The sequence below is a fragment of the Suricata suricatta genome, chromosome 10, assembly GCF_006229205.1.
Source record: "Suricata suricatta isolate VVHF042 chromosome 10, meerkat_22Aug2017_6uvM2_HiC, whole genome shotgun sequence".
Lineage (NCBI taxonomy): Eukaryota > Metazoa > Chordata > Mammalia > Carnivora > Herpestidae > Suricata > Suricata suricatta.
In genome coordinates this window covers 57,422,460-57,444,819 of record NC_043709.1, presented here as the reverse complement: position 1 = coordinate 57,444,819, position 22,360 = coordinate 57,422,460, and the positions used below count along the sequence as shown (strand labels likewise).

Here is a 22,360-nt window from a genome sequence, read left to right as displayed (position 1 = left end):
ATCACCTGACGAATGGATCAAGAAGATGTTGTATATATTCACGGTGGAGTACTACATGGCAATGAGAGGGAATGACATATGGCCCTTCGTAGGAAAGTGGATGGACCTTGAGGGTGTCATGCTGAGTGAAGTAAGCCAGGCAGAGAAGGACAGAAACCATATGTTTGCACTCAGGTCTAGCAGGAAAACAAGAGAGACCTAATGGAGAACCAGGGGGAACGGAGGAGGGAGAGAGAGTTGGGGAGAGAAAGGGATGCAAAACTTGAGAGACTATTGAATGCTGAGAATGAACTAAGGGTTGAGGGGGAAGAGGGAAGGGGGAAAAGAGGTGGTGGTGATGGTGGAGGGCACTTAAGGGGAAGAGCACTGGGTGTTGTATGGAAAACAATTTGACAATAAAATATTATGGAGAGAAAAAAAAATAATAAAAGTAAAAAAATAAAAACTTCATCCAAATATTTACGTTTAAAAAGGACATTTAAAAAATAGGCTACTTATTAAGTGTGCTTGAACAAACCATGTATGGAATTGAATTCCATTCATTATGGAGTTAGTTTCTGCTAAACACATACTGATACTATAGAAGACCCCTGGCAGCTGAGGAGTTAAAAGTTTTCAACTGTTCCCAGTCTATGCTAAAAAACGAAACATGACAAATGATTTCTGAAGCACTGATCAGGAACTTAGCAGTGGAAAGGCTGGTATGTAAGGCAAATTACCAGGAGGCCAAAGGGCTGGCATCTGTAACCCCATGTGGCTTTGCCACTGCCTAAGTATCACCAAGTAGTCAATAAAACTCTCTAGAAGCCATTTAAATTTTGTAATTACACCTCACTGCATTATGTTCTAGTAATTTCACAAACTTAGAAATTCACAAAAGGACTGAGTAGGTGGAGGTTTCCTATATTACATTAAACAAAAAACATGCAGTTTTTTACAGCTCATATAGCTTTTTCAAAATAAGCTATTGATCATACAGCCCAATTAAACACTCAAACACTTTATATTACAGGTATAGAAAGTTTATAGTTCAGCAACACCAATATAGATAATTTGACACCTTAGCCCCTACTTGCAAAGTGATTACAACTATACAGAAACTTCTATTCTATTCTGGCTTTGGCTCAGATGTTTAAATACTTAAAGAACCTGGAAAGATTTCTGTCTGTGTGTCTTGTTTTCTGTTCTTTTGCATGGATGTCAGTGGGGATTATAATGAAGAGGGGAGGGGAGGAGAGGTCAGTTCACTGTCTAGTATGATTTTAAACACATAGATTTAACCCCTTAGTGAATAAATTTTTATAAGACAACAATGTCACTGGATAACATTGTTAGTCTGGGTACAAGAAGGGAATACCTGGATAAAAATTACTAGGATGTCACAAGACTGATGGTCTTGAACTTCTGGTAAAGTTTAGTTTTCTATGTGAAGCTCTTACTTTAATCAAAGTCTTTCAGAGAGCTGTCCAAATAATCAGAAATACTAGAAAATTTCCAGAAGAGGCTAGCAATTACATCTTACAAGAAAGATCTTTCCTTGCAGGAAGGGCCATATTTTCTCATGTTTGAGACAATTTTCTTTCTCATCCTTATTGCTCTGACAATTCTAAAACTGTCTCCTTTAGGGTTAGGAGTTCCAGTTGTAGGGTTTCCAGTTGTAGGTTTAATATTTCTGACTCTATCTCTCCTTCCAGTCAGGACATTCTCAATGTCACTCATCATCAGGGAAATACAAATCAAAACCACAATCAGATACCACCTCACACCTGTCAGAATGGCTAACATTAACAATTGAGTCAACAACAGATCGCGGCGAGGATGCGGAGAAAGCGGATCTCTTTTGCACTGCTAGTGGGAATGCAAACTGGTGCAGCCACTCTGGAAAACAGTATGGAGATTCCTCAAAAAATTCAAAATAGAACTACCCTGCGAATGAGAAATCGCACTACTAGGTATATATGCAAGGGATACTGGTATGCTGTTTTGAAGGGACACATGCACCCCAATGTTGATAGCAGCGCTATAATAATAGCCAAAGCATAGAGAGACCCCAAATGCCCATTGACAGATAAATGGAAAAAGAAAATGTGGTATATATACATACAATACATACAATACAAGATACACACACACACACACACATATATATACAATTGAGTATTATTTGGCAATCAAAAAATGAAATATTGCCATTAGCAGTAATGCGGATGGAACTAGAGGTATTATACTAAGTGAAATTAGTCAATGAGAGAAAGAGAAATACCATATGACTTCACTCATATGTGGAATTTAATGTACAAAACATGAACATAGGGAAAGGGAAGCAAAAATAATATAAAAACAGGGAGGGAACAAACTATAAGACACTCTTAAATATAGAGAACAAACTGAGAGTTGCTGGAGGGATTGTGAGTGAGGGAATGGCTAAATGGGCAAGGGGCCTTGAAGAAGACACTAGTTGGGATGAGCACTGAATGTTGTAAGTAGGGAGAGAATTACCAGATTCGACTCCTGAACGCATTAGTGCACGATCTGCTAACTAATGTGGATGTAAATTAAAAATAAATAAATATATAAATAATAAGCAAGTAAGTAAATAAATAAATAAAATAGAGATTATCAGAATGGATAAACTAATGACCTAATAACATGCTGTCTACAATAAACTCTCTTCGTATATAATAATAGGTTAAAACTAAAGAACGGGATGAAGTATAAACACTAATCAAAAGAAAGCTGGAGTGACCATATTAATAACGACAAAGTAGACTTCAGAGCAACAAAAATACAAAGGATAAAGAGAAATGCTCCATGATCATAATGAAGTCAATACACCAAGAAGATCTCTTAAATGTATATGCACTTAACAACACAGTTATAAAATATACAAGTAAAATCTTGTAAATCTTAAAGAAGAGAAAATCCACAATTATAAATGATTACTTCCATACTCCTCTCTCAGTAATAGGTATAATTAGTAGACAGAAAATAAGCAAGGATATCAGAAGAACTGAACAATACCATCATTCAACTGAATATAAACTGACATTTAGAGAACACTCCATGTGATTGTAGCTAGAGTTGTTTTTAATATTATTATTCTTTATCTCTACTGCTAGAGATAAAAGTGATTTCTGCACCACAATTGTAAGCACTAAGGTATTCTGAATTGACCTTACTTTTACCAGTGATTTTTATACCTTTATATGTTTGCATGTTGTTACTTACAGTCCCTCCATTTCAACTTGCATATCTCCTTCTAGCATTTCTTCTAAAAGAAAAAAAAAGTTGAATGATGCTGAATTCCCTTAGCTTGTGTCTGGAAATGCCTCTTCTTCGTTTCTAAAGGACAATTTTACCAGATATGGTATTCTTTGCTGGCAGTTTTTTCTTTAAGCCTTTGGATATATCATCCCATTCCCTCCTGGCTACAACGTTTCTGTAAAGAAATCCATCATCCACCTTATGGTTCATGGATGTGTAATGAATTCTTTTTCTCTTGTTGCTTTCAAGATTCTCTTGGTCTTTGACTTTAACATTTTTATAATGTGTCTTGTGGTATTCTCTGAGTTTATCTCGCTTGCAGTCCTTTGAGCTTCCTGTACCTGATGTGCATGCCTCTCCTAAGGTTTAGGAAGTCTTTTTTTTTCCTTCCGTTTATTTATTTATTTTTTTAACATATGCAATTATTTTCCATCATTTACACTACAGTAGTTACAATTACACTCCAAACAGAAAAGCAAAGTAAAAAATCAAAGCCCCAACTTCTATTTCATGTAATTAGACTTATACAGAAATTAGAAGGTTACGAAGTCTTAAGCTATAACTTTGTTAAGATTTTATTTTTTTTATTTCTAAATATTTAGTTTATTTTTTTAATATTTTATTGTCAAATTGATTTCCATACAACACCCAGTGCTCCTCCCCACAAGTGCCGCCCTCCATCACCACCACCTCCTTTCCCCCCTTCCCTTCAACCCTCAGTTCATTTCCAGCATTCAATAGTATCTCAAGCTTTGCATCCCTCTCTCTCCCCAACTCTGTCTCCCTCTTCCCCTCCCCCTGTTCCTCCATTAGGTCTCTCCTGTTTTCCTGTTAGACCTATGAGTGCAAACATATGGTTTCTGTCCTTCTCTGCCTGGCTTACTTCACTCAGCATGACACCCTCAAGGTCCATCCACTTTCCTACAAATGGGTAAATACTCTCTACACCCAATGTAAAGCTCAAACTCAAAACCTAAAGATCAAGAGTTGCATGCTCTACAACTAAGCCAGCCAAGCACCCCAGCTGTAATTGCTTTAAATAATCTTTCTTTCTCTCTCTCTCCTCAGACTCCCTTAATGGGAATGTCAGTTTGCTTTTTGGTGTCCTACAAATCACATAAGTACTTCACTCATTTTCATTCTTGTTTCACTTTGTTCCTCTAACTGCCCAATTTCAAATAACCTATCTTTAAATTCACTGGTTCTGTCTTTTACATGATTGAGTCTACTGTAGAAGCTTTCTATTGAATTTTTCATTTCTTTCACTGTATTTTTAGCCTCAGGATTTCTGTGTGGTTCTATTTTGTGATGTCCAATTTTTTTGGTTTTATGGAGAAATAGTTGATATACATCACTGTGTAAGTTTAAGGTGTATAGCATGTTGATTTTCATCAAATATCAGGAAAAAATTTAATCAAATTTACCCATGTTTACATATATTGTGAGATGTATATCCCAATAGATTCAAGTCCTTCTTCTGATATAAAAACAATATAAAGAAAAGAAACAAAAAGAAAAAATTTTCTACTTCTGAAGAGAACTGTTAGGATGTATTTTCTTTTCTTTTTTTTTCTTTTTGGCTTATTTATTTATTTTAAAAGAGGGGAGAGGGACAGAGAGAAAAGGATAGAAAGAAAATGCCAAGTAGGCTCTCTGCTGTCAGCACTGAGCCCAACACAGGGCTCAGCCTCATGAATCATGAGATCATAACCTGAGCCAAAATCAAGAGTGGGACACTTAACCAACTGAGCCACCCAGGCACCCCTGGATGGTCTTTAACTTTCCTGTATGTCATTAGGCAGTGTTAACTACAGACATCACATTGTACATTACATTCCTACCACTTATTTCTCATATAATTGGAAATTCATGCTTTTGAACCATCTTCCTCCAATTCCCAACCATACCCCCACCCTCCACTCTTAGTTACCATATGTCTGATCCCTTTTTCTATGAATTTGGTGGGGTTTTTTGTTTTTAGATTCCACTTATAAGTAAGATCATACAGTATGTATCTTTCTCTAGCTGATTTTACTAAGCATAATGCCATTAAGCCCCATCCATGTTGTTGGAAATGATAGAATTTTAATGGCTGAAAAATATTCTTCTGTGTGTGTGTGTGTGTGTGTGCGTGTGTACTTCTTTATTGAACTTTTCATTTAGCTCCTGCATCATTTTCCTGATTTTGTTTAGTTGTCTATGTGTGTTCTATTTTATTTCATTGGGTTTCTTGGAGGTGACTATATTTAATGCTTTATTTTTAAAACGTTAAAAATTTTTAAATTGTTAAAAGTTTTAATTTTAATTCTTACAAATTCAGGCAATTTGTAGATATCCATTGATTTGAAGCTTTATTAGTACCCTTCAGCGGTACCATATTTGCATGATTCTTCATGATCCATGTAGGCTTGAGATGATGCCTGTGCATTTGGAGGAGCAAATATCTCTTCCATTCTACAAACTTGTTTCATTCAGTTAATACTTTCTCGTGTCAGTTTCTCAAGCTGATGGAATGAACCACAGTTGTGCTGGGTTGGAGGCAGGTACAAGCCTGTTACTGGATCTGCAGTGGGCTCTGGTTGAGGGGCTGGTTACCAGGGGCTCAAGTGGATGGGGATCCTGTCTGGATCCTGGGTAGATGGGACTGCCTACAGGACCTTTTTCAATAGGGTGGCACTGGGACCAGGATCGGCTTCAGGTTCACAGTTTGGACCTCAGATAGCAAGTCTGTTACCATATATGCAGACAGGTGTGACTCCCACCAGGCTCTTATGAGGGTTCCTCTTAGGTGATTGGGTGGGTGTATGGATAAGCAGAACTGTCCCCAGACTATGGCTGAGAGAGGCTGGAACTGAGTCCTAGGGCTGCCAAGCATGAGGTCTGGAGACACATATGGTCTTGTCTGATGTCAGATCACTGGGAGGGCTACACTGATCCCTGACCACAGTTAGAGGGACTGAATCTGAGGATAGAGCCATGTTAGGATCTCCAGGTGTAGAGACTGGAGTGCTTCCTGCCAGGTCCCTGTGCCCGAAGGACTAATAAAATGCAACTGGGAGCACTTCAGGATCTCTGGGGCACAGATAGAAGTGCTTCACAACAAGTCCTTGTACTAACAGAACTACTCCCAGAGTGGGAGGAACCCAGCCACAGTTTCAGAATCTACAGCAGAACTGTTTGGTAGGCGTACCCCAGGGGCTCCCAGACTGTGGTCAAGAATGTCTGGAGTCAGGTAACAGATCACTTCAGAATCTACACCCAGAATCAAACTCTGTATGTCTATTACCCAAAGCACAGGTAGTACGACTCTTTCCCAGGTCCCTTTCATGTATGATGCTGGTAACAGGACCAAGGCCAAACGCAACTGTGGCTAAGTCCATAGGGGTGTAGAGCTGTTTCCTAGTCTATAGGTAGGACCACAATTGGCAAGTCAACCACCTGGATGTGGGCTTCCCTTCTCTAAACAGTTCTTCTTGGTCTCTGACTCTGACAGTGTTTCACAATCCCCTACCTGGGTCCCAAAGCTCCCAATAGGTATTTTTGTCCATGGACGATCACCAGATTGTCATTGGTGAGAATGGATACTAGCAGGGGACCTCTTATTCTACCACCCTGGTGATATCATTCCTGCCAAAGCTAGGATTTTTAAGTCCTTTATTGATCTTTCTTATACTGCAGCTTGTAACTATTTCCCCCCACATCAGAAGGGCTAACAACTAATAGAATTGATTAGTAGATATGGTAATCTGGGATAATAAGTATCTAACAAATTATGAATTCTGCAGGAAATTTCTATCTTCCTGATGTTTAGAAAATCCTTAAGTACATCTTCTGACTCAGCTCTAGATCAATGTTTTAATTCATCTCTGTAAGTCTAACTTCTGATTCAAATAATTTAAAGGCCTATTTTAAATATAAAATATTTTCTAAAAACCCTGAGGAAGCTTATTTTGATTTCAGAAGAAAGAGAAAGGGTATAAGTAAGTGGCAAGGATATTGCTGGGCAGAGAAACAGCTGTGGTCAAGAGGGGCTGGAGCCAGTTAAGGTCACATCAGAGTCCATACCCAGAACTAAAATCCCTCATTTGTACCCAACTTTGGAGAGTTCCTCTAAAATTCATAATTTTGAGGCTCATGGATTGGAAGAACAAACATTGTTAAAATGTCTATACTATCCAAAGCAAACTACACACTTAATGCAATCCTTATCAAAATACCAACAGTATTTTTCACATAACTAGAATAAACAATTCTAAAATCTGTATGGAACCACCAAAGACCCTGAATAACCTAAGCAATCTTAAAAAAGAAAAGCAAATCTGGAGCCATCACAATTCTAGGTTTCTAGTTATACTACAAAGCTGTAGTAATCAAAACACTATGGTACTGACACAAAAAAATAGAAACATAGATCAATAGAAAAGAATTCAGAACCCAGAAATGGATCCACAACTATATGATCAATTAATGCAGGAAAGGATATCCAATGGGAAAAGGACAGTCTCTTCAACATATTATTTTGGAAAAGCTGGACAACAACATTCAAAAGAACAAAACTGGACCACTTTATTACACAATACACAAAACTAAGTTCAAGTTGGATTAAAGACATAAATATGAGACCTGCAACCATGAAAATACTAAAAGACAGCACAGGCAATAACTTCTTTGACATCAGCCATAGCAACTTTTTTCTAGATATGTTTCCTGAGGCAAGGAAACTAAAGCAAAAAAAATTTTTTAAAAACTATTACAACTACATCAAAATGAAAAGCTTCTAAACAGTGAAGAAAACAATGAATGAAGCTAATACGCAACCTATGGAACAGGAGAAGATATTTGCAAATGACATATCCTATAAAGGGTTGATATCCAAAATATATAAAGAACTTATCAAACTCAAAACAAAAAAAAAAAAACACAAATAATCCAAAGACAACATCCAGATGGCCAACAGACACATGAAAAGATGCTCAACATCACTCATCATCAGGGAAATACAAATCAAAACTATAATGAGATATCACCTCACACCTGTCAGATGGTTAAAATCAAAACACAGGAAATTAGTATTGGTGAGGATGTGAAAAAAAAAAGGAATTCCCTTACACCGTTAGTGGGAATGCAAACTGGTGCAGCTATTTTGGAAAACAGTGTGGAGGTTCCTCAAAAACTTAAAAATAGATGTACTCTATGATCCAGCAATTGAACTACTGGATATTTTATTTACTCAACAAATACAAGAACAGGGGTGCCTGGGTGGCTCAGTTGGTTAAGTGTCTGACTTCAACTCAGGTTATAATCTCATGGTTACTGGGTTCAAGCCCCGCGTCACGCTCTGTGCCGACCATTAGCTCAGAGTCTGGAGCCTGTTTTTGGATTCTGTGTCTCCCTCTCTTTCTGACCCTCCCCTGCTCGCTCGCTCTCTGCTCTCTCTCGCTCTCTCTCTCTCTCTCTCTCTCTCTCTCAAATAAATTTTTTAAAAACAACATTAAAAATTTTTAAAAAAGAATACAAGAACACTAATTCAAAGGAATACATGCATCCTTATACTTATAGCAGCATAATTTACAATAGCCAAGATATGGAAGCAGACCAAGTATCCATCAGTTGATGAATGGATAAAGAAGATATATACATATATGTATGTATGTATGTATGTATGTATGTATGTATATACATATTTACGTGTATATATACATGTGTATATATATATATATATACATACATACAAGGGAATACTATTCAGCCATTGAAAAGAATAAAATTTTGCCATTTGCAATAACATGGATGGAGTTAGAGAGTACAATGCAAAGAGAAGTTAGTCAGAGGAAGACAAATGTCATATCATTTCACTCATATGTGGAATTTAAGAGACAAATCAAACAAGCAGAGTGAAAAGGAGGACAGGGGAGAGAAAGACAGACAGACAAGTCAAGAAATAGACTCTTAATTACAGAGAACAAACTGATGGCTACTGGGGAGGGGGGGATGGGTGAAACAGGTAATGGGAATTAAGCAGTGCACTTGTCATGATGAGCACCAGGTGATGTATGGAATAGTTGAATCACTGTATTTTATATTTGAACCTAATATAAAACTGTACGTTAACCAACTGAATTTTAAATAAAAACTTTAAAAAACAAAAGTATTTTCTCCTTCCGCTCTCGCAGATGAACGTAATATCCTTCTCAGTTAGAAAAATGGTGCTGAGAATGAACTGAGGGTTGAGGGGGAAGGGGGAGGGGGGGAAAAAGGTGGTGGTGATGGTGGAGGGCACTTAAGGGGAAGAGCACTGGGTGTTGTCTAGAAAACAATTTGACAATAAAATATTATGGGAAAAAAAGTAAAACTTTTAATTTATTTTGACATGTCATAAGCTCCCTATAATGGCGAATGTAATTCTAAGTTAGCCTGGGTGAATTTTTTAAGTTTCTAGGAATATAATTAATGGAAAAAATGCAAATGTTTAATGTATACAATTGGATGAGTTTGGACATACACATAAACCTGTGACCCTGAAGTTTTGTCATTTATCAAAGTAACACAAGAATTAGAATGAAGGTGTGGGATTACTGACTGAAGACTAGATTGATCGTGAGAGTTCTACTATGAAAAGGTTGTGGTTTTAACGTACATGAGTTCATGATGATGAACAAGAAAGATGATCAGTGAAGTCTGTGCTCATAAACAGCCTTAGTTTCCCCCAAACAGAGGCCAAAAATAAGTCATACAACCAAAAATCCAATTACCAATGTGACTTTATTCCACAATTTGACAAGACAGAGTGTGTCCTATAGAAATTTTAATGAGGGAACCACAACAATGTTTGACCAATCACACTTTAAAAACCATCCATCTAACACTCTTAGAAAAATTAGCCTTCAAGAGAAGCTTGGATTAGTGTTTATTAGACCTATACCCTCATCCATTCCATCAAAAGCAATTAGTCCTTGCCTAGGAGAAAATATTTTTCGATCAAATGCATTTAATATTACTTCTTCCCAACACCCCATTAAAATTACAATAATGAATTTTTAATGCATAAACTCATAAAAATGAAGAAGAAAAAACATAAACAAAATGTTAGACACTGGAAATCAGGAAGACAAATGATAAATGATTTAGCAGAATTCCAAGCTGGCAAGAGGGTAAACTGAGACCATCTAAATGTTATACTTCATAATCCTCAAAACTACTATAATGGGCACCATCAATAACCTCTGGTTCTGAGGACAGAGGAATGATTAAGATTTAAAAAAAAAAAACCCAGGGTAAACACACTTTGAGAAGAAACTGGATCTTTTGATAACTTCCTTTCCTCCCCATTATTGACTGAACACTAGTAGATCAAACACAAGTTCGATTCTTGATCTTCGCTCAGGTCATGATCCCAGAGCCATGGTATCAAACCCCACATCAAGCTCCATGTTGAGTGTGGAACCTGTTTAAAATTCTCTCTCAGCTGGGGAGAGAGAGGGACGCAAAACTTGAGAGACTATTGAATACTGAAAATGAACTGAGGGTTGAAGGGGAAGGGGGAGAGGGGAAAAGAGGTTGTGGTGATGGAGGAGGGCACTTGTGGGGAAGAGCACTGGGTGTTGTATGGAAACGAAATTGACAATAAACTATTTTTTAAAAAATAAAATAAAATAAAATTCTCTCTCTCCCCATCTCTACCCATCTTCCCTGCTAGTGCCCCCTCTCTAAAAAAAAAAAAAAAAAGAAAAAAGGAAGGAAGGAAGGAGGGAGCTCGAGAGGAAGGAAGGAAGGGAAGGAAGGAAGGGAGGGGGGGAGGAAGGAAGAATAGAAAAAAAACAGAAAACCAAATGAATGTCACTAATAATGAATTAACTAAATAATGAGACATCCTCAGCATGGATATTGTACAACTATTTTAAAAAATTACAGCTCTATCATTTACTTTGAACGTATTTCCAGGAAATGTTGCTCACTGAGAAAATCAAAGTGGTGGAACATGGAACAGTGAGGAATGAGATTTCAGATTTATAAAACAATGATATATCCAGCTGTTTAGTATGTATATTTATGTGTGATTATATAAGCATTGATTTAAAAAATAGACAATTACAAATCAAGTTGCTAACAATGGTGATCAGGTAGGGAAGGAGGATGTGGGAGAGGAAAAGGATAGAAGAAACAGTGAAAAAGAAAAAAGAAGCATTAAAAATGATGTTAAGATTTCACATGAAAACAATTATGTTAACATGTTTTAAGTCTGAAAATTCAAATGACTGGTGGGAACACCATGACTATGGTCATTCCTCTCTAATCCACTTATTTTCAAAGTGAATGAGTCAAAAAAAAAAAAACCATCTTCTTTAAAAATCAATTCTTTCATTTCAATGTGTGTATCATCTGAAATTTTAAGCAAATAAACAAATTATTAACATATAACATGGTTGAAGAAATGCCACTACTGTGGCATTATTCACAATAAGCAATATATGGAAATAACTGAAGTGTCTATCAACAGTTGTATGGATAAAGAAAATGTGACAGATAGGTATACGTCCGGTCCCGCCCCAGCCGGTGGGGCGGTAAATCGTTGCGGGTCTGTTCCTGAGGGAGGGAGAGAGAGTAGGGCAGGAAGGGGAGCACAGAGAGTGAGGTAAGTCAAGCGATTTCTGATCAAGCCCCCATTTATTAACAAGGATAATCGAACCTTTATAGGATTAGGGGCGGGAAACTGGCCCAGGTTGGTTGCCAGGTAACAGAGTCAAATGATTATTAGAAAAAGGGGAAACCGGAACTGAAACTCCGAACACAGCATCAAAAGGAGCACCCAGACTTTCGTCTGCAATACTGGGCAGGGGATTAACGCTGCATAAGCCCGAAATGCGGTTGATCTTTTGTTCATTTTGGCTTTTTCTCGTCTGGCCCAGTATGACTGTTTCCAAATCCTGGACCAGGAAATGCACTCTCCTAGCCTCCAGATGTAAGTCTTGTTTTTTTGGTCGCTCCCTGGAGAGCGATATATCCCTGCCTGAGGTGGCCAAAACTCGGCAGCTCCCAACAGGTATATATATATATGTATATGTATATATATGTATATGTATATGTATGTGTGTGTGTGTATATATATGTATATATATATAATGGAATATTATTCAGCCATAAAAAAAGCTAATTGTTCTATTTTTTTGCATTTCCATTTTAAATGGCTTTTATTTTTTATTTTTTAAATAAATTTATTGTCAAATTGGATAAAATACAGTGTATACAGGGTGCTCTGTTTTGGGGGTAGATTACTGTGGTTCATTGCTTACAAACAACACATAGTGCTCATCCCAACGAGTACCCTCATCAATGCCCATCACCCATCTTCCTCTCTCCCCTCTCCAGCCCATCAACCCTCAGATTGTTCTCTGTAGTTAAGAATCTCATGGTTTGCCTCCCTCCCTCTCTGTCTGTAACTATTTTTCCCTTTCCCTTCCTGATGGTCTTCTTGATGTTTCTCAAGCTACATATATGGATCTTGAGACACATATCAATAGTTCATGCATGATATGTGTCTTTCTCTGACTGACTTATTTCACTCAGCATAATACCTTCCAGTTCCATTCACCTTGCTGCCAATTTCATGATTTTGTCATTTTTCAAGACAACCAAATAGATTCCTTTTAGATCCCCAGAAAACACAGCAGATGTTCTTTCTACCCTGGTTCCCATATTCAGAATTTCTCAAACTTTGGGAGTTAAGTTCATTAGGATAGAACATAGAAGAAACTCTCTCAAAGAAGCATAAGAAATGTTGCAGTGTCATCTCAAAGAGGCCAAATTCAACAAGTATAACCAAACAAAACAAGTGCTAGGATGACAACAGTTGCCTTGTCTCACTCTATCTTGCCTCCCCCATGTTTATCCCATCTCTACCATCTTTATCTCTATCTCTATTTTATTATTGCTCTGTACCCGATTCATGCACCATGAACTAGCTTCCTGATCATTTGTCCATTCTCACATGGGGACTGCCCCATGAAATCTAACTCTTCTTCAGAAAATTCAGACATTGTAGCCCATGTATAAATTCCCAAGAAAGAGTTTGTAATTGTAGAGCTCAACCCTCATGTCAACAAATCTCCAATAACTGATGGGCAAAGACCTGCCCTTTCTAGGATAAGTCCAAGAAAGACCTCTTAGGGGAGTGTGGGCAGGGAGGAATTGATCCCACATAATGAATACAAAATAATCTCCCTTTGTAGGCTTCTGACTGGACTGCATTTATCTCTCCTTACACAAATTTACACCATCTTGGTGTTCTTCACCTTCTTATCCTTCTTGCTCTTCATCATCCATTTCCAATATATCACCTGTCTTGGTTGATACATCTTTGTCCTTCACCCACACCCATGGGCTTGTTTTATCTTCCCTACCAAGAGCCTGAGTGATGTAAGACACTTGGTCAAATACACCTTACCAGTCTCAACCCTGAATTTGCAACAGTATCCTTAGGTCTCTCTACCTAAGGCTAAAGAGCAAATTTTTAAAAATTGTTTACCATAAATAACTAAAGGAAAACTTCATAAACTCAAAATGTACCCTGGAGGTGGGCGCTGTAGGTTTCAGGCCAGCGTCACTGTGCTTGCGGGACTAAGGTCGTCTCAGCAGCCATGGCGAAAGGCAGAGTCTCCGAAAGATCGCAGACGGGGGCACTCCACACGACCCCTGTGGGGGACAGGGTAGCAGGGACGCGCGGTCTCACGACGCCGGGCAGCGGAGACTACCTGAAGGAAAAAGCGAGTGCAGAAGCTGGGTCAGCAAGAATGTCACTTCTTATATTGGTGTCCATTTTCTTATCTGCAGCTTTTGTTGTTTTGGGTATATAAAAATTTTCCTCAGCTTAGTGAAGAAGAAAGAGTGAATATGAAGGTTCCCAGAGATATGGATGATGCCAAGGCTCTAGAAAAAGTTTTATCCAAATATAAGGACACCTTTTTTGTACAAGTACTTGTAGCTTATTTTGCTACATATATTTTCTTGCAAACATTTGCCATTCTGGGCTCTATATTTCTCAGTATACTCTCAGGGTTTCTTTATCCCTTTCCGCTAGCCTTATTTCTTGTTTGTTTGTGTTCTGAACTCTGTGCTTCATTCTGCTATATGCTCTCCTATGTAGTTGGGAGGCCAGTTGTATACAAATACCTAACAGAGAAAGCAGTAAAATGGTCACAACAGGTTAAGCGTCATAGAGAACATCTCATTAACTACATTATATTTTTGAGAATAACACCATTTCTGCCGAATGGTGTTATTACATTACATCCCCTGTGATAAACGTGCCATTGAAAGTTTTTTTATTGGTACTTTTCTAGGTGTCGCACCTCCCTCTTTTGTAGCGATTAAGGCAGGAACAACACTGTACCAGCTTACAACAGCAGGGGAAGCTGTTTCCTGGAACTCAGTGTTTGTTCTAATGATTTTGGCTCTTCTTTCTATTCTGCCAGCTATCTTCCAAAGAAAACTAAAGCAGAAATTTGAGTAAGAAATCTTCTGGGTTTTAGTTTTCCTATCATCATCATCATCATCACCATTATCATCTCAGGATTGGCAGGCTTAGGTGTTAAAATCACCTCTTCTGTAATTGAAACAAGTGTGTTAAAATAGAATTTCCTATCACACAGTTAATTCATGTAAGAGGCAAGGGAGAGAAGAAAGTAAAAATGGAAATTCATATACTATAAAAAGTACTGTCAGTAGTTATGATAGACGTCTTCTAAATTACTACTCCAAGGGTAGCTGTAGATAATCAGTAGCATAGTGGGAAATTCTTGATCCGACCAAATCAATTTAATATGTTTCATGAACTGGCTATACATATTTATCCTTAACTTGCCAATTTAATATTTTCCTCTCTTATTCCTTACTAATAATTAAAATAGGGAAAACAAATACAAAACACAAAAGCAGAAATTCTAGATTTTTAAAAATAGTATTGCAGTTCTTGCTAATGTTAGACTTCTTCAAGAGCATAAACTTGAAAACTAAAGCTCAAAAGGAGATTTACGTTTTCTTCCTTTTTTAACTTTGAGGTAATGGATTTGTTTAGAATCTACATCTGGTGGACTACTGAATTTGGAAAAGATATCAAGCTCTATCTATTTTGCAAATTTTATTTTTGTTTATCCCTGTTCTAGATTATCATGGGTTAGTTTGAAATTTAAAATTCTGGCCAGTCTATTTTCATCTTTTTTTCTAGCTTCCACAGTATTTCCACTGTGCATATAAAAATGGCAATTACATGATAATTGTATTATATTGGTGTTGATAATTTATATTCAGATAATATTTTGTTACACAGCTCCTCTTTACTATCTCAAAAGGGGATCAATAAAAGCAAACATTCAAAGTATGCAGTTTTTAGATGATTAATTGTATCACTTTATATTTTGAAACAGAAGCAGCACAACACTTAAGTGATTAAATATAGTTTATTTGTTTTAATAACTGTAAAATTTACCTCATTTATTTATTGGTCTGGTCATTAAAGTATATAGTATGTAACTATCCTTTTTATGCATGATACACTTATAAGAATGCCTTGTTTCATTTTTATTGATGGCTTTTTTGTTTGGGGCTGCTTTTGATTAATGCAGTTACCCAATTTAGTGTTTTTACTTTTTATAACTCAAAGTAAAATTAAATCCTTACATGGTAACTACTCTATTTAAATGGTCCTAGAAAAACTTAAACAGCTTTTTGCTGCTTGCTTAATGGTAATACCCTTGATTTCCCGATTCTAGGACATAGCTGATCTATTATAAGATATTTTGACAGGTTTACCTTGATCCAAGACTGTTGTCTTGAAAAGTACTTTAGCTGTGGGAGAAATCCTTGTATGTTTTTATTGTGAGAGGAATGGTCATCCTCAAAGCCTGTTTCTACTACATAATGTGGACTGATTATTTTTTCTATCACAGTATTAACAAATGGATTAATTGTAAATACAAAGAAAATATATTAATTAATATACTATTCTTATGTCACCTGGCCTTTTGTGTGAAATTATTTATTGTCATTTCTAGCAAGATTTTCTTTCTTCCTTATTGACCAGAGGTTGAGTGATAAAGCTTTCGTTATTTTTACAAATGAACTTAAAAACAGAAGTCTTTTTGGACAAAGTTCAATAAATATTACTGTATAAAATGTAACTGAGTGCATTTTTATCAGACTTTAAAAAATAAAAGTAAGAGCCTGGACTGAGGAGAAGCCTATTTACTCCAGTGTGTATATATTATGTATATTCTTAGAGTATTATCCCTATCCTTGATTCTGTCCCTTTGTGGAGTATTTTTTTCTGAGTTTCTTAGAAAACTGAGCTGCCACTTTGGTGAAGTATATATTCTTCTCCTAAGAGAATAGCCAGTCTTTTTTAGATTCATCATAATTGACTGCACCCTAAATGCAGTCAGTGTATATTCATGGATTTGTGGACTTGGCCTGATACCAGATTCAAGCTTCAGCCACATCTTGAAGACAGTTAGTAGTAACCACCAGAGAGCAAGTATGTGCAGTGGAGAGGCGAGCGGGCTAACCAGGGAGCTGAAACACTGAGACTGTTCAATTAGTTAATGGCCTTTCTCTGGGGTACTATTTGAGTATAATATTTCTAATATAATAAATGCAAATTAAAATGTAATAAGAATAAATTGTACTGAAAAACTTTTAAAAAAATGTATCCTGGACTAACCCTGAAAACAGAAACTTTCTTTTCCCCAAATGCAAAAAGAAACTTCAGAACGACTAGTCTCTTAGCCAAAGCCATATTAACATAATACCATGGGCCTCTCTTTTGCAGACTACACGGTCTTTGAAGAAATCTGCTATTGACATTGCCATGATTGATGGAATGACTGTATATGTAGAGAAGGAATCCAAATGCAGAATCCAAAAGGAAATAGTGAGAGGCCATGAAGGAAAGAAGTTCTATCTCATGGAGAAAAGGTAGTGAAATGTAGAGTATCTCTACATTTCTGCATTCTGTCAGAAAACAGGAATCAAGAACAAGAGTCCAACACAAGAAGGAAACAGGTTGTTCTGAAAGAAATCCTGAGCTTTCCCTATGGAAATATAGTGATGCCACTGACAACACAACAGGAAGCCAATGCCACTTCTACATCCCTGATGCTCCTGAAGAGGCATGGAGCATGCTGCAGAATTAGACATGCCTGCTCTCAAATGCCAGTAATTCAGGGTAACTGTTATGTGACTTTGGGAAAGTTACATAACCTCTTGATACTTAATTCCCTAATCTACAAAATGGACAAAATAGTAACAGCAATAATACTAACTCATCCTATAATTACCATATTCCAAACACTTTTCTAAGCACTCTACATGTATTAATACATTTATTAGTTCATATGTCAAACTGATGATACAGGTACTATTCTTACCACCATTTTAAAGATGGGGCAACTGAGGCACAGAGAGGCTAGGTAACTTGCTGAAGGTCACATACCTACTAAAGTAAGTGAGCTGAGAGTTTAATAATAGCTATAGCCTCAAATGTTGTAAGCATAAAATGATAAAAAGAATGGAAGTTGCTACAACTATGTCCTGCTCAAGGAAACCACTCAAAAACCAATATTGTTGCATTTTTTAAACTATTGTTATCATCATTATTGTTTCAGTTCCCACAAGGCTTTTATCCTGTAACTCTTACTCCTGGGGCAACTTCCTCATGAGTCTATTGGGAATATCTTCCCTAGTTTCCTATCAAATGTTAATCCCCAACACTATTTCTCCTGAGAACTAACTAAAATTTTCTAGAACTGGGTCCCCAGGGCCATAGTTTAGCCCTCAATGTCTCTGCTAAATACACTACGTAAAGTGTGTATCACTCAAAGGGGTATAAAATCACAAAGAAATCCATAACCTGACTTCAGACAAAATGGAGAAAATGAGACTTTGAAGAATAACGACTTCCATTAGCTTATATAAGGCAGCATTTTCAAGAATTATGGATCTAATTCTAATTTCAATCAACTATGGAAACAGTAGTAGCAAGTGAGAGCTAGAAAATATTTCTTTTCAAACTAGTATTCAAGAAGCTTTATACTTTGAAAGAAAATACAGCATGGATCAGCATTAGAAAAAAAAGTATGTTACATTTTATTCTACTTTTTTATACACATCTGCTGTCTCAATTTTGACTAATAGCATCCAGAGATAAAATCCCTCATCATCTTTCCTACGTATCAAAAGTGAGTACCTCCTTGTCATCAATGTTACCCAGCTGTGGTGATGGATTAGAAAATCTGATTATGATTTCTACTTTTGTTTTCTAATATTAAAAATCTTGGTTGTCAGGGGTGCCTGGGTGGCTCAGGAACCAACTCTAGATATCAGCTAAGGTCTTTTTTTTTCTTTATAAGTTTATTTATTTATCCAGACAGAGAAAGAGGGAGAGGGAGAGGGAGAGGGAGAGAGAGAGAGAGAGGAACAAGTAGGGGAGTGGCAGAGAGAGAGGGGGGAGAGAGAATTCGCAAGCAGGATCCATGCTGTCAGGGCAGACCCTGACGTGGAGCTCAAACCCTGTGAACCATGATCATGACCTGAGCCAGAATCAAGAGTTGGGCACATAACTGACTGAGGCCCCCATCACTGAGCCTTAATAGAGGGGTGGCACGGTTTCAGAACGGGAACCTGTGAGGGGCTGCTCCTCTATATTCTACTTGGAATCAAATCAGGGCAAAAGTCAAAAAACTACACCAACATCAAAGAGCAGGAGATGGTGAATTTTATAGTATTTCAGAGATTTAAGGCTTTGATTCTTTTGTAAGCTTATTTATCTTGAGAGAGAGAATGAGAGAGCACGCACAGGTGGAACAGGGTCAGAGAAAGAGAGGAAGAGAGAAGAGAGAGAGAATCCCAAGTGAAACTCATGAACCATGAGAGCTCAGGTCTTGATCTCAGGGCTGTGAGTTCAAGTCCTGCTTTAGGTTCCATGCTGAACACAGAGCCTACCTTTAAAAAAAATCTTGATTTTGGGGGCACCTGAGTGGCTCACTTGCTTAAGCCTCTGACTTCAGCTCAGGTCATGATCTCATGTTCAGGGGTTTGAGCACCGTGTCAGGCTCTGTGCTAACAGGTCAGAGCCTGGAGCCTGCTTCCGATTCTGTGTCTCTGTTTCTGCCCATCCCCACTCATGCTATGTCTCTCTCTGTCTCAGAAATAAATAAAACATTAAAAAAATTTGTAAATCTTGTTTTATAAAAATCTTAATGATCAAAATGGGTATAAAGTAAAATGGAAAGTCTTCCATCCCTTGTGAAGTAGAATTCCAGAAACAACTATCATTGACTGGTATTCTTCCAGATTCTTTTTTTGCAGTTACAAATATACATATAAATTTCCAGTTCCTTACACTGATAAAATCACACTATATGTAACGAATAGCAACCTGTTTATTTCACTAGGAATATTCTGTATTCATATCCAAGTAGGTACACATTAAATTTCCCATTTTATTCTGAATAAGAATGATCATAATTTACTTAGCCATTTACCCAATGGTAGAATTTTTATTATTACAGCTTTTCACTATTACAATGATAAAATAAACATATTTGAAAAATTAAATATGTAGACTTCTGCATGAATGTGAAATACAAAACTAAGATTTTTAATGATAATTTAGGGAAATTCATCAAAAACCAGAGGCTGGTGAACAAATGCCTCAGCCTCACAGACAGAGCATGATATTTTCTGGACCTTACAGTCCAATGATAACAACGGTTCTGGTTCATGGATGGGCTCCACTGTGAGTCTGTTCCAGATAACCACCCACTTCAGAAGAGACCTTGTTATTCCTTAGTTTCTGGGAATCTGGAAGATCAGAACACAAGGTAAATGTCCAAAAGGATCCTTGAACCTAGCAAGTTATTTCCTGGGAGGAATTCTCACTAATCTGTAAGGGACCAGACTGACCCTTCCATAGTGTTCTATACATGAGTTGCATCTATGCCATAGAGACTGAAAGAGCATAAGAAGGGATCCAGAAGCAGACCAACATTCCTCCCTGAATATTTAAAGGAGTTAAAGAAAGCTTTCCTGGAATTATTAGCTATCTGTTGTCTCTCTCCTGTCAATTAAAACTAGGAGAAAGGGATTCATACAAAGAGTAATTCAATATCCCAAAGCTTTTTCAAGTGCTGCTGACAGGCACAAAAGCCAGGATATGTAAAAAGAGCTGTTCACTCCTGCACTGGAGGGTTGGGGATTGTTATCAGGCAAAGCAAAAGGATAACAAAAAGATAGGACAGGTGCCCAGTATGTTGGAGAGGGCAGCAAAGGAAGCAAATAGCTAAAGCATTAAGGCTGAAGAAAGAAGAGATATTCCTACCATAGGAAAGGTGTTCCATAGGTAGGAAAGGAAAAGTAAGAATAAGAAGATAAAAAGTAAAATGCAGAGCATGCATTAAGAAGACCAGGTGCCCATGTGTCGTTCCAAGGAATGGGTCTTAGATATAAAGCCTCCCATGTGGGAACTTCAGCAAATTTTGTGTAGGGTCATATTGAGACAAACATTCTCTTTGGGACAGGGGGACAAAAGAACTTCCCATGTACAAATTCCATAGTAAATCCACATAGTCACTCAATATTCCTGAGATTTTCTGTCTCTCTCACCATTCATTTGTCTCCTTCTCAGGCAGCAAAGGTTAGCAATGAAAAACCAAACCTTTCTGACAGAATTCATTCTGCTGGGACTATCAGACATCCCGGAGATCCAACTTGTAATCTTTATATTTCTCTTCCTCACCTACATATTCAGCATCATTGGAAACCTGACAATCATCACTCTTACTCTACTCGATTCCCACCTCCAGACTCCCATGTATTTCTTCCTCCGGAATTTCTCCTTCTTAGAAATTTCCTTTACAACCACTTTTACTCCCAGGCTGCTGTTCAGCATCACAACTGGAAACAAAAGCATCAGCTTTGCTGGCTGCTTCACTCAGTATTTCTTTGCCATCTTCTTCGGAGCCACAGAGTTTTACCTTCTGGCTGCCATGTCCTATGACCGCTATGTGGCCATATGCAAACCCCTGCATTACATGACCATCATGAGCAGCAGAGTCTGCATCCAGCTGGTCCTCTGCTCTTGGGTGGCTGGATTTCTCATCATCATATCCCCAGTCATTCTGACCAGTCAGCTGGATTTCTGTGCCTCCAACCTGCTGAATCATTATTACTGTGACTATGGACCCCTCCTAGAAATATCTTGCTCAGACACAAGATTTCTGGAGCTCATTGACTTTATCTTAGCAGTTGTGACCTTGGTGGTCACTCTGGTGCTGGTGATTCTCTCCTACACAAACATCATCTGGACCATTCTCAAGATCCCCTCGGCTCAGCAAAGGAAAAAGGCTTTTTCCACATGTTCTTCCCACATGATTGTCATCTCCCTCTCTTATGGCAGCTGCATCTTCATGTACATAAAACCCTCAGCTAAAGAAGGAATTGCCTTCAATAAGGGAGTAGCTGTTCTCAATACTTCTGTTGCCCCTTTATTGAACCCGTTCATTTACACTCTAAGGAACAAACAAGTAAAACAAGCCTTCAAGGATGTGGCCAGAAAGATTATGAGTCTTTAGTGAATGTAAAAACCTCAAACTTGAAGGAAAATCTGAACAATGTGCTTGAAATTTCTCCCCATGAACACATAAGGAGAGCTTCTCTAAACCTCTCGTTTTTAAAGCAAAGCATCAGGTGAATTCATCATAAAGAGATATCAAAGTTATATTTCAAACTTGCCAATAAGGGGAAAATCTTCCCCAAAAAATTGTTCACATACTTATTTCTAGTTAATATATTTTGTAACTGGACAGTCAAAAATGATACCAAAATGTAAGATAATTCAACTCTTCACATAAATTTGAGAATATAGTTATTTAAAATTAAAATACATCAATAGTGCTAAGAAAAAATGTATTGTTTATTTAGTTATGTTAAAGAAAATTAATGTATAGATTGTTAAGTTCCGTTTCAATTTCTACTATGATTTTAAAGTTATAGATATAACCCCTTAGTAGATAAATTTTATAGAAAAAAGATGTCAATGGGTAACATT

General features: G+C 37.3%; 1 protein-coding gene and 1 pseudogene across 1 annotated transcript; both read left to right on the top strand.

Moving 5' to 3' along the window:
• The first annotated feature begins 13,898 nt into the window (after nucleotides 1-13,898).
• Nucleotides 13,899-14,770, top strand: LOC115304957 (annotated as a pseudogene).
• A 6,184-nt stretch (nucleotides 14,771-20,954) lies between these two features.
• On the top strand, nucleotides 20,955-21,884 carry LOC115304954 (olfactory receptor 6C4-like). Its single transcript, XM_029955304.1, has one exon. The coding sequence runs from the start codon at nucleotides 20,955-20,957 to the stop codon at nucleotides 21,882-21,884; it is 930 nt and encodes a 309-aa protein (XP_029811164.1).
• The last annotated feature ends 476 nt before the right edge of the window (nucleotides 21,885-22,360 follow it).